This window comes from Mizuhopecten yessoensis, unplaced genomic scaffold (assembly GCF_002113885.1).
Source record: "Mizuhopecten yessoensis strain PY_sf001 unplaced genomic scaffold, ASM211388v2 scaffold10447, whole genome shotgun sequence".
Classification (NCBI taxonomy): domain Eukaryota; kingdom Metazoa; phylum Mollusca; class Bivalvia; order Pectinida; family Pectinidae; genus Mizuhopecten; species Mizuhopecten yessoensis.
Window position 1 is genome coordinate 150142 of NW_018408551.1, and position 12431 is coordinate 162572.

Below are 12431 nucleotides of genomic sequence, written 5' to 3' on the forward strand. Positions count from 1 at the left end.
AAAATACGCGGAAGCTGAAAGTAATTTAAATATGATATAATTTGCTAAATAGGATACTTTCGCGACCGACTGTTATTCAATTGTCAACCATACTTCATTTGAAAATGACAATCCTATTGTTAAATTTGTATATTGTTTTGATGCAATCACAAGTTGTCAAATAATAAAACGCATGTTTTTGTGATGCCAATATAGTGTCTGTAGATCAGGAGTCGTCCAATGTAGATGAGGATAAACACTCTGAAGCCAAATTTTAATACATAAAACAAAACTGCGTTAATGTTATTTTACCTGTTTATATATAAAAGAGATTGATTGCATTAAGTTAGACGCGCATGTCCTTGTAGACCTATATTATACGACCGGAAACGGGAAATATCATAAAAGTACTCTGAAATCAAATTGTATCTTGAACTTCAACAGAGATTTCGAAACGAATAGGGTAAATTTATAAAATCGAAAATTTGAAGTGTGCCAGTAATTTATGAGGTTTTTATGTCATTTTAATCTCACGCCAGGTTATAGTTGCCGTATAATGGCAACCTTCGTTATGTCAATAAAGACCGGGGAGCTCACACCCTAGCCAGATCATACTGAGAATAGACGCAGCATTGGCACGAAAAGGATTTCAAACAACGAAGGGAATTTCTTCTAAATCTTCCCATTAAAGCAAATCTGATATGTTCTTTTTATACGTTAAATACAGAAGTTTTTACAGTGAGAAATGATTTTAGATAACGATTCTCAGGGGACAAGTTTTTTTTATAACAGTTGGACGTAACTTTGACAACGGTGACGTTTTATAGGACACAAACTAGATCACTGCCGTCAACGCTTGTTTGTTGTCATGACAATAATTCACATTTTTTTTAGTTTTTATAGTCCTACTCTCATTGATACATACATTGTATAGTATCTATCAAACAAAGTAAGGCTACGGCAATACCACGACCACTAGTACACACTAGGCTATGTCGATAACGGCGTAAAAGGTACGGGAATACATGATACAGTAATAGTCTCACATTGACAATTTACTTGTAATAATACTTTACAAAAGTATCTGTTTACAAATCCATAGTCCTGACTCGATAGGAAACTGTTGCTATGAAAACATTACATACGGAACTTTTTCACGTGACAGTTTTCCAATCGGAACTCTGGGATGTTTCTTGTCATATTCGGGGAAACCATCTTGTCGTAACGTCATATCCCCGTATAAATGTCTGTTCAATTTTTTTTGAAACGATTCCTTTTAAGCATATCATAAACCAAAAATAACCATCCAGACAGATGCAGTTTATATTTCATTGGTAAGGATTAAAAAAATATTCTTTATATTTTCAGCATAATTTGCAGCGATGAATGAGGGGCTATTAAATGACGTTTTCAATAAAAAGACATGCCTCAGGATATTCCGGCCAAAATGTTCATTATCAGCGAGCGAGAATACTTTACTCTAAAGCAATCGCCATAAATGGTTTCCGTAACGTAATATGGTATATTGCTGCGAGACATTATTACAACAAGCACACTCCCAATCACGTAATGCCTATACGGCAATAGTAATTTGCCTTCGTTCGCATGCAATACTGCTGCAAATGCTAAAATCAAAATTTGAAGCTGTTTGCATGACAAGTTGGGAAATTCCTTTTCAGTATAGACACTGTGTTGTTTGGGTCATGGTTTTTAAGAGAGCACGTATACATATTCCACTAAATTGCTCTCTAAGTATAGGTATTCGTTATGGGGTCATAGCACAATAATAAGTATAATGGTCAGTATTTTACGGTGAGATTGTAAATATATATGTTCCGTAGAGTATACCGTTATGCCATGTAAACGACATGTATCGTCTGATATCGGTCACGCATGATTCGTTTGGATCACGATCGATATCTTTCACTTCCTCTTTATCTACTTCCGGTTTAGATGACATTTCTATCACCTTCTAAAACGCTAGCATTAGAATATAGAAAATTATCTTAAAATTCATATTCCTTAAAAAAATTTATCGTACCCTCCCACCCATTGCAACATTTTTACTTATTTTTTTAAAATAACGGGGAAGATTTCGGCACACCCTTTCCGGACCTGTATCTTTATCAACAGTAGATGTATTGGATGGCTGAATGTTCTCGTTCTACACCGTCTATCTCCTGATAAATTAATTACTTAGCAGGAAATGGTTGATCTTAAATTGAACTTATCATATACATACGATTACCAGAAAATTTTAAAACGTGTAAAACGCTTATAGAAAAGCAGAAATGAAAAGAATAAGTTGACTGTAATTAACAATTTCAATGTTATGTTATTACCACAAAGGAGAGGTACTGTCGAATAATACAGAAGCTTTATTTTACGTCGAATATTATAAACATACAACATAAGCTACGAAGAGCTTGTATTTCGACAAATGGTTCTCATGGTCCTCATAAATATATAGTTTGATATCCCCGATCTATAAATACCCCCTGCCAAAGACTACCCGGAGTTGTCTGTACATATAAAAACAATCCATGAGAAAGACTACCTCTGTGTTGACAGGGTTCACTGTGTAGCGTTAATTACATATTACTATTACCAGGTATGTGCTTGTTCGTACCATCGTTAAAAGGAACTAAGTATGCATACCCATACTGCCACTATTATAATTAATTATATCGACCTTATTTCTGGCTAATAAGGCCTACTCATACCGCAGGCAATAGAAGAGGACTGTAAGGCACGTCATGATGTTTACAAAAATCTAACCATTATGTTCGTCGTTTTTTAATTGTTGGGTTGTCGAAATCAAAAAATCTTCACTTCGTTGTATGTGTACGTGTGGAGTCTTTCTCTATCGTGTCTGTAAGCCTACAACGCCAGACCAAGGTTAAGCTGACATTGATTGCCTCTCAGTGTGACCACTTCCGGTGATTGCCTTTCTGTAAGACCACTTCCGGTGGCCTTACACTCGGCGGACATGTTGGTACTATTTGGATCAGCACGTGGTATTCATGTATTAAGATGAAAAGGAAATCGTCGCCATAGCGAAAAGTTGTTGGATAAAATAATGTCAGCTGTTCACACAAATCAAAATAGAAACTGTGAGGAAACTGTTAAAAATATATGTGCGGCATACGGATATGATTATATTCTCCATTTACACAAAAACGAGACGCCAGATTCACAAGGGTTTTAGCCAGTGTATGTAACGAAGTATTATTTAAGGGGGAAATTGAGAACATAAATTCAATAAATCAGCGACATTTATGTGTCGATGTCAGTGAATTAAACAACAAACGTAGATATTGATACATTCAAGATATATCCCATCATGCCATTGTGTCGGAAAGTACGAAATTCCCTCCCTGTAGGGTTTAGGGGAAATAACTTTCGCTATGTCCCGTTTTCTAAGTGTGTGCTTTGAGATCATTGAATACTGTATACGATCTGCTTCAAAGATTTGGTATATATTTACTACCTTTACTTTCTATACAACCTGTGACATTCTAATTGTTTTAATTGCACATTTCCAGCGTTTACCAATTTCCTACTGTTTGGCAATGTACCTTGTTATTTTGATCGAACGTTAAGAATGCCTCTGATAAAATATTCCAATTTTATCGTGAAATGTGAGTTATCAAACAGTTGAATTTGTCAGGTTACCTTGCCGCTCTGTCATTTTATGGACATGGAATTACAATATAACTTATGTAACATTGAACTCAAGCATTGTCTGGGGATTCAGATGTCTGGAAATGATAACTTGTTGCGTGCGCACCAACGCCTTTTAGATGTCGATATTAGTCTTTTGATTTGCCCGTATGGAGTGGAGACTTGAATTCTCAAGCAAATAATTCATGAAAACAACACCAATCTTTGCATTCGATCAAAATGGAAATGTCGCGTGTCTTCATCAGAAAATGCACTGTGCTGACAGCGTGTTTTGATATGAACTGACACAGACTACTTTGTTGCAAGTATCTTTAGCAATAAACTTGTGGTTTGTGGTCATTGGTCACGATACAATGTGCACGATCACGAACTTTCCCAGTGGAGCACATATACGACTTGTTACATACACAAAGTGTTTAGTTCTTTTCAAAATAATCGATTCTGATCAGATGTAATCCTTTCCGAAAAGATCTTTTTTAGCTTTTGTACTGATTAATGGAATCCTAGTTCAGGTTTGATTTGGTTTCATTTTGTTTAACGTCCTATAAACAGCTATGGTCATTTAAGGACGTGTCCCCATGTGTGTTGTGAAGGCGTGCTTGTGTGTATGTGTGTTGGAGACGAGGTATGTATAGGGCTATCTTACTGAAATACTATACCGAAGACGCACAGCACAGCATTCCATCTGGTCACATTATACTGACAACAGGTGAACCAGCTGTTGTCATTCCCCTAAAGGCTAAACGTCAAGCAAAGACACCATCTTTAGGGACTTTGGTATGCCCGGCCTGGGGACAAAACCCCATAGCCAAAAGTGAGGTGTTGCCAAGAAATGCGCTAGGAAATTTAAAGTAGTTGGAAGTAAAGAGAAATATACAGATCCCAAATATTGCAATGGGTGCAGCAGATTTATTTTGGTTGCTTTCGTGTCCCCAAGTAGAGGGCACCAAAGCGAATCCCCAATTCTGCAGGGTGTTCCCACATTAGTCGCCTCTTACGGTACATGCTCAGGGCAACAGCAGGTGTATTTTTTCTCGATCCCCGACCTGCAGTGGTGCATGCTACTCTGTCCTGTAGTATACACTGATGGAATTATATTTAAGGGTGCATGCTACTCTGTCCTGTAGTGTACACTGATGGAAATATATTTAAGGGTGTATGCTACGCTGCCATGTAGTGTTCACTGATGGCATTCTAGTTAAGGATGCATGCTACTTTGTCTCTTTTCCGTATGAGTTTCACATTACGAAACATTCACTTATATTCATATGCAGACACCAATTGATCTAGCTCTGCTTTATGGTAGTGAGTGTTTTCGTAAATTCGGTTCGTATTTTTTTTATAATAACAAAGATGTATGGTCATACACGCCAGTAACGTCCAGGTAGACTGGGTAGCGAGTTATTTCAATCATATTCCTTTTTTATGTACATGCAGGGAGCATGATGGCATGCTATTGTCATGATTCAGATCACGCGAATGCACGTGGGATTCAGACAAGAATGTGTCTCTTGATATACTAAGATATGTCTATTATCAATCGACGCCATTTTTCGTGTGCCTCGTTCTGATTTGGCCCCGATCTGTAGTCTGAGCACGTTTAGTGGTAATGAACAAAAGCTATCTTATAATGTATTTTTGGAATGACATTATATATATATATATATATGCGTGTGTGTGTATGTATACGCACCTGTGTTTTAACATTGCCATCACCTACATCCCCACTTGTCGGCTGTTAGAGGATAATTACCCGTGATAAACAGTTATCAGATTGGTGTGGGAGCGCCATTAGGCCAGGCCCTGTAAACAGACCTTTGTATTTCAGCAGGCATGACAATCTTATCAAAGAAATGGAATAACCAACCTCCAAAAGATTTTTTTTAAGTAATCCCATTCCAGTGTAAGGTGGTCAGTGCCTTGACCCCATTTTGTTTTCAGAAACAAACAGTAGATTTCCCATCTAAATGTCGTTAAAATCACATCCAGTCCTATTATAAAAACTACTCGTGTACTCCTCGCTCGTGTACTCGTCCGATAATGTACTTCTTTAGCCGAGCAAACTCAACTGAATTTATTACAACAAGACTCACCGTCTTAAATCATGGGATAAGTTATTATATTATTCATAAACTAAATTTAAAAAAAAAAAAAAATGGATAATTGATCATTATGAATGGTACTGTAGCTATTCTATCGGATAAAATTATCTATGTGTACCAGCTGGTGATTATGTTATCCTTCATAATCCCCATTTTATTTTTGCTTATAATAGGGGACTGGAATCGATTGAAATCAGACATGAAAAATACAATGTTTTCATGTTGACATATACACTGTGTCAGTATTTAGAGGAAGACATTTCGTGCTTGACAAAATCATTTGCTTTTTGCGTAAAAAAAAATCTGATTCATAATTGGTTGGGCTGGATTGACTTGGCTTGTAATGAAGGCTAAAACAATAATGGTCATGCCGCTTTTGCCAATTAACGGAAGGTGGTCCAGATCATGCGAGATTACACGAGTGTAGACAGGAGAAATATGATGCTATCCAAACTGTACTTTAAAACATATCAATTTATGAATGTCTGGAAGAGGAAACTATTTCGGGGATCCCTGCTTTTTGTACGCTTTTAGCAACATGTATACATACCTATAGGCCTATATTTACCCTAATGTAACATGGCAAACGAGATTTTGACACAAGATAAGTTATACGCCGTCTTTTTATAGCTGTGAAATCAACGCTTTGCATGAACACTAGATACTTTCATTTTAGGATGTCATAATTAATTAAATTAATAATGTGTTTAATAACTGCCTTTCTTGTGGGTTTTTTAAATCGGGGCAATATTAAGTAGTGGTGGGGCCAGTGCCGAGATCGTGTACTATAAATACCGCTCGACAGTGTTACATTCTCGAACCGCCACCGCTGCGTGAGCGACTGATAAGCGAAAAACAGATTTTCATTCATGGCTGACTGTATGATATAACTTGGCCCAGACATAGACAACCCAAAAATAAATGTAAACGAGCAATTACTAATAGCATTTTAATTGAAACTTATTCTTGAAGCATTTACTTAGTTTCAAATTCATTGTTACATGTTTTCTATTTTTAATTGATATCGCATCCTTATGTAATAATTATTGTATTTATTTAACTGACAGTTTCAAATTATCTAATTGTTGAATATATTTATGCACTCTTATAATTGTAATTGTAATTCAGTTCAACGTTTAATTGCACTTTTAAAATAACCTTAGTAATTTGATGTCAACAAAGAATTTTCATAACAATAGAAACACAAATTACATCATAAAACAATCTCAGCCATGGTTTAATTAAAACTGTTACTTTTTTAACTATGCCAACTTCCGGTTTACCAATTTTAGTAATAAAACTATCGTTACCGTGTATTTTATACATCGGCTTGTGATTACCGATTAGAGCGAGTTTCCATGTGTTTGACTCATTGAGCTAATATCCTGGGAATTTGTAGAGTACCACCCCCATTCAAAAAAAGGTCCAGATAGACTTGAGCAGACATGGCGAACAAGTGTTTTACTCGGAATAGCGCAGCCCTCCGGCAATCATAACCCGCGTTTAATGCCGGGCCGTATCATCTCGGGACGAGCGATACTGCACACAACATTTCCGGGTTATAATGAAATGTTCCTCTCTCTCCTGATAAAATTCTAAAAGAAAACTTTTCTGGTGTTATGGCTTATCCAAAGTCACCTCTACATACTTGATACTGTGTATGCTGTTCAGATAGCTAAGAGCTCTCGTGGAGTTTATTAGTAACGCCTGACCCAGTAATGACTAAGAACCAACACTTCAGAAAAGACAATTTGGACTGAAATCGAAAAAGCATTAAAATAAATAACTGCAGGATTAGCAAAGAATTAATGGTATTGATGGATCAAAGATTAGCAAACAATAAATGGTTTTGATGGATCAAAGATTAGCAAAGTTAGGTTTTATTGATCTCTGCATACACTAGATCATTAATCAGTCCTTGGTTTCACAGAACGTTTTAAATTTAAAAAAAAAATGCAAAAGAAAAACAAAGGGAAAATTGAAACTGAAGCTAAGAAATATTTGTAAAACTGGGATTATATCATACATAATAGACATCTGACCCTGCTGTATAAAAGTACAGTTCAGGTTTTGATTACTTTTGAAAAGACACTGTATCATTATGGTACAATGTACAATTCTCATCAGTGGGTGTATATTGTAATGGGGGTTTGATGCAAAAAAATAACTTGTGATCAAATGGTGCATTATTTAATTATCCTTTACCAATTATAATGTTGTTTAAACTGGTTGCGTTATCAAAGCACACCTAGCCTTTAGGCGTATCATATTGATTACAGTACTAATACACTAGACGGTTATCATTGATACTACATTTATTAAAACCGATTTCTGACCACGTGTTATGTTTCTATTTTACAGATCCAAGTCGGAACTTAGCTTTACCGAATACTGTTTTGAGAGAAGCTTTTCATATTTTACGTGAGAATAGTGAAGTAACTTTTTTAGCAACGGTGAAACAGGAAGTTGGAGATGCTGGAAGTATCATAGCATTTTCTTCAGACGTTATAAGGTAAGGCAAAGTTTATTTTCCCGATAACGGCATTAGGACTTCCTGTTATGTACTGATACCCATAGCCATAGCAATATGTTATGTCCCGGTTACACATTTTTGAAAACTGCAATATACGCATCGATATTACAGCCCTTGGCTTGTTGCATACGATGTCTGGATTGGATTGGATTGTTTGTGTTTTACGTCATATCAACAGCTATGGTCATTTAAGGACGTACCAAGATTTGGTGGTGGAGGAAAGTGGGAGTTCCCGGAGAAAAAACACCGACCTATGGCTAGTATCCTGCGACTGCCCCACGTAGCGCTCGAACCCGCGACCCAGTGGTGGGAGCGAGTGGTAGCAGAATGTCAGACGCCTCATACGATGTCATAAAATGTTGTGCAATGTAACTCCATTTTCTCTACTGGTACATTTTACCCTGAGTTATGATTTTATGTTGAAAGACCGTTGAAATCATATTAAGTCATCAATCAATCCAAACAATACTTTACAACTACATTTCTGGCAAAACAAGGTCAGGATAACAAATTATTTCACACAAAAAATCTTTTCTCGTATGTCAGCTCATGGGCTAGTTCTCAGCAATGAATGTAGGAGCTAGCTAGCTTCACGTGAAGCTAGCTAACCTAACAAAGTCATACTGCAACCGGAAATAGGGCCATGGACATTCACAAATACATCTGGGTTATATATAGTTCTGGAATTCAATGAATTGACGTTATGTTATATGGTTCATGATGATATCACTTATTTTGCTAAGCAAAGAATAACTTTGTGCTGTGTACAACCTAAGTTTGTATGAAACAACCTTGAACATGACAACACGTCGACTGACCATGTTCTGTGATGCTGAGTATGCAAGAAATTCTTTTGGTCCGAGGTCAAATGTCATATTCATCTCGGCCAGCATTGCTTTATCTGTAAATAGATCAAACGCCATACCGGCCTTTATATAAAGTAAAATGCAGCCTGTAGAATTCAAATTAATAAATTTCCCTGAATGAGATTAGTTCCTACACAATGATCAACGATGGCACGAGACAAAACCTTGAATGTGAGTTGCCATGTTAACACCAGGGCGATCGACGTCTGATCGGCGCTTGCACTTCTGTCCGATCGGTCATTCGGAAAACCGCCAACACCTATTTCCTTTTGGTACATACACAACATCTAAGATCGGCCAGGTCGATACCAAACTGTATTCCGTGTTTCTAATATAACAAACGTCTCCCATATCGTCTGGCTATTTATCTGAAGGTCACGGCTAAACTGACTTCCATGTTGTTATAAGTATACAATGTACACCTGACCTAATTGATGGCATGCTTGGTCCAGAAGCCATGGTATAAACTAGGCACACTATCCACATGATATTAATGGGTCTTCAACAAAGATTGAAACTAGCATGACTAAACATGAGATTTGTCCCCGCGCCAAGTACCACATCTACTGTTCATGGTGACCTGGCCGCATTCATGGTCAATAGTCTTGTATCCTAAATTCGCCGTCAGTCAAGGTATTCAGAGACCCAGAAGTGTGGTCAGCTCGGTTGGGTCAGGCCTAAGGAAGACGTAAAACGCTGATTTGTCAGACTGTTATAGTACGGCTGCAGCGATACATAAACATGACGATACGATAAGTATCACGATATTGTGGTCACGAAACATAATAAATGGCAGTATTACAACTGGAAATAGACTTGATCGAAAATGGTCATGAATTTTAAAAAAAATCATACAATTCACGTCTTTGACGTGCATGCCGAGCTGGAGCTGTTACTCGCCATGTTGGAAGGGATATGAGTAGAATCAGTTCAGAAACGCCAATATCCGGAATAAATATGTTGTATATCGCACCGTATTGAAAATATCGCGATAGATCGTTACAGCCCTATAGTATGCTGTGATATTATGTTAGATTGAAGGTGAACTATTCATTTTATAGCTTTAAAATCCACAAGTGTGTAGAAAAAGTATGATACTTGCATCAGTTAACACTAGCCAATAGGCGTGGCAAAGTTTAATGACGGCTTCGTTCAAGACAGATACACATTGTTTTACGACAACTTTGCAAGGTTTTAAAACAGTTTTCAACATTTACCGACATCAATATCAGGTGTGACGATAGTGATACACGTTTTTGTAAAGTTTTACGGCAGCTAAACAAATATAAAAGACAACACTCCCTGGTCTTACTATATCTATACAAACTTTTACGATAACTATACTACCTTATATGACAACTGTACAAGTATTTACGACAACTTACCAGATTAACAACCGATGCAGATTTACGGCAATTAAGTAGGTTTACAATAGTTATGATAGCTATAACGGCAGCTATACTAGGTTTTACGACAGCTATACTAGGTTTTACGACAAGTAAACAAAGTTTACCAACATCTATACTAGCGTCTACGACAAGAATACTAAATTGTACGACATCTATACTAGGTTTTACGACATCTGAACTAGGTTTCACGACATCTTTACTAGTGTCTACGACAAGAAACTAAGTTTTACGACAACTATGTTAAGTTTTACGACATCATTGCAAGAGCTGTTTATAAATTTCAGTCTACGCTCCATTCTGTTTAACACTTTAGGGTTAAATTGGCAGATTGTACGGAGATATAAAACTGTATTTAAATATATTTTTCCTCGGGAAAACTGTATATAATCGACGTCAAACTGTTTCTCAAGAGATAGGGTACTGTCCTTTACATAATATCGCTACGGCACGGAATAGGAATCAATCAAATCTCGAAATAAAAAGCCGAGATAATTGGAGAAGTGTGAACTACACAGGAAATGTGGTGGAAGCATTTCAAATATGAATGAAAAGTCATTAGTTTGCGAAAGCCATCTCAGCTATTTCTAGAGCCCATTTACAGCCCACTTAAGATTATAAACTTTGCAGTGCCAAAATATTATCCCAATTGAAATCAAACATATATAACTTAATACATAAAATGGTAGTAAGACGGCCATCATACAGCTCTGAAGGCTATTTTTGTCCAGACAAACTCCAATATATCTCCCGTACAAAATGACATGGGGTAGTCAATGATTCGATGGGGTGGGTTAAAATCTGGAGTCTTATCAGTTCTGTTTGATAGACACTTTGTATATGTACAGAAGATACGGGAGCGGTCGGGAAATAAACAGGGCAGACAAAATGGATTTTAAACTGTTCTAGTGTTAAAATTGTTAAATGTTGTCAACTTTCGGGGTCGATTCTTTTAGAGAAAGTAAAAAAAATCTTGTACAAAAAGATAAATATTGCTTTATGCTGTGAATTTTAAAAATAATTCCGCAAAGTTAACACAAAAGGATATAATCGAAACTCGAATTCGATAGGAAACAACAGACTAAAATCAAGGAAAGGCACAAAATAAATAAAAGAAAAATAATATACACAGAAAAAAAAACTTGTTGCTTCCGAACTGTAACTGTTTAAAGCATTGCATTTAGTACCCACTTTAATGTCAGACGTCAAATCAGAAAAGTATGTCGGCAACGAGCAAAGTGAAATAGTATTAAAATAGTAAACACTGTCATTCATAGTTGGGAATTGAGTAATAATGACCGTAAAACGTCATCCGCGTATATTGATCAGAGGCAAATCCGGTCGAAAACCATGGCTGCGCAATTCATGTCAAAAACATTTAAGAAAATCGTGTTTTGCCGTTTTACCATTTTTTCAAATTTCTCTAATTTTTTTGGCAATGTAGCATGAAGAAGCAGAAAATATTTTAATCATAATTCATTAGATATCGATTTTTAGTTGAACAACTGCACGTCAAAAAATAAAAACGGCAATAAACGATGCGACGGTAATGTGTAAAATTGCCGTAATTAAATTTTCAGAAAAAAAATTGAATGTACAATTAGCAGCTCTCGGTGTGCTTCTCGACTGGAGTGGTGACTGGATAAAAATATAAACTTGGGATGACTAATAACAGCATTTACAAAGTTTAAGTGGAACTCATTAATTATATCACCACGCAAAGATGTAATTATAACTCACGCTGCGATGCTTGTTTACTGAAACTCCAGAGCAACTTTTTTCTAGAAAAAGGTTCAGGTTGGAGTTACGTAATATTTCCATTTATTGGTGGAAATTTAAAAAATGTTGTTTTACTTCATTA

General features: G+C 36.4%; 1 protein-coding gene across 1 annotated transcript in view; it reads left to right on the top strand.

Annotated features, from left to right (window-relative positions):
- LOC110460674 (protein kinase C-binding protein NELL1-like) overlaps positions 1 to 12431 on the top strand; it is a 109697-nt gene that overhangs the window by 59719 nt on the left and 37547 nt on the right. The window contains exon 4 of the mRNA XM_021513718.1: positions 8127 to 8277. Within this exon, the coding sequence (XP_021369393.1) occupies positions 8127 to 8277 (151 nt within the window). The remainder of the gene's footprint in view (positions 1 to 8126; positions 8278 to 12431) is intronic.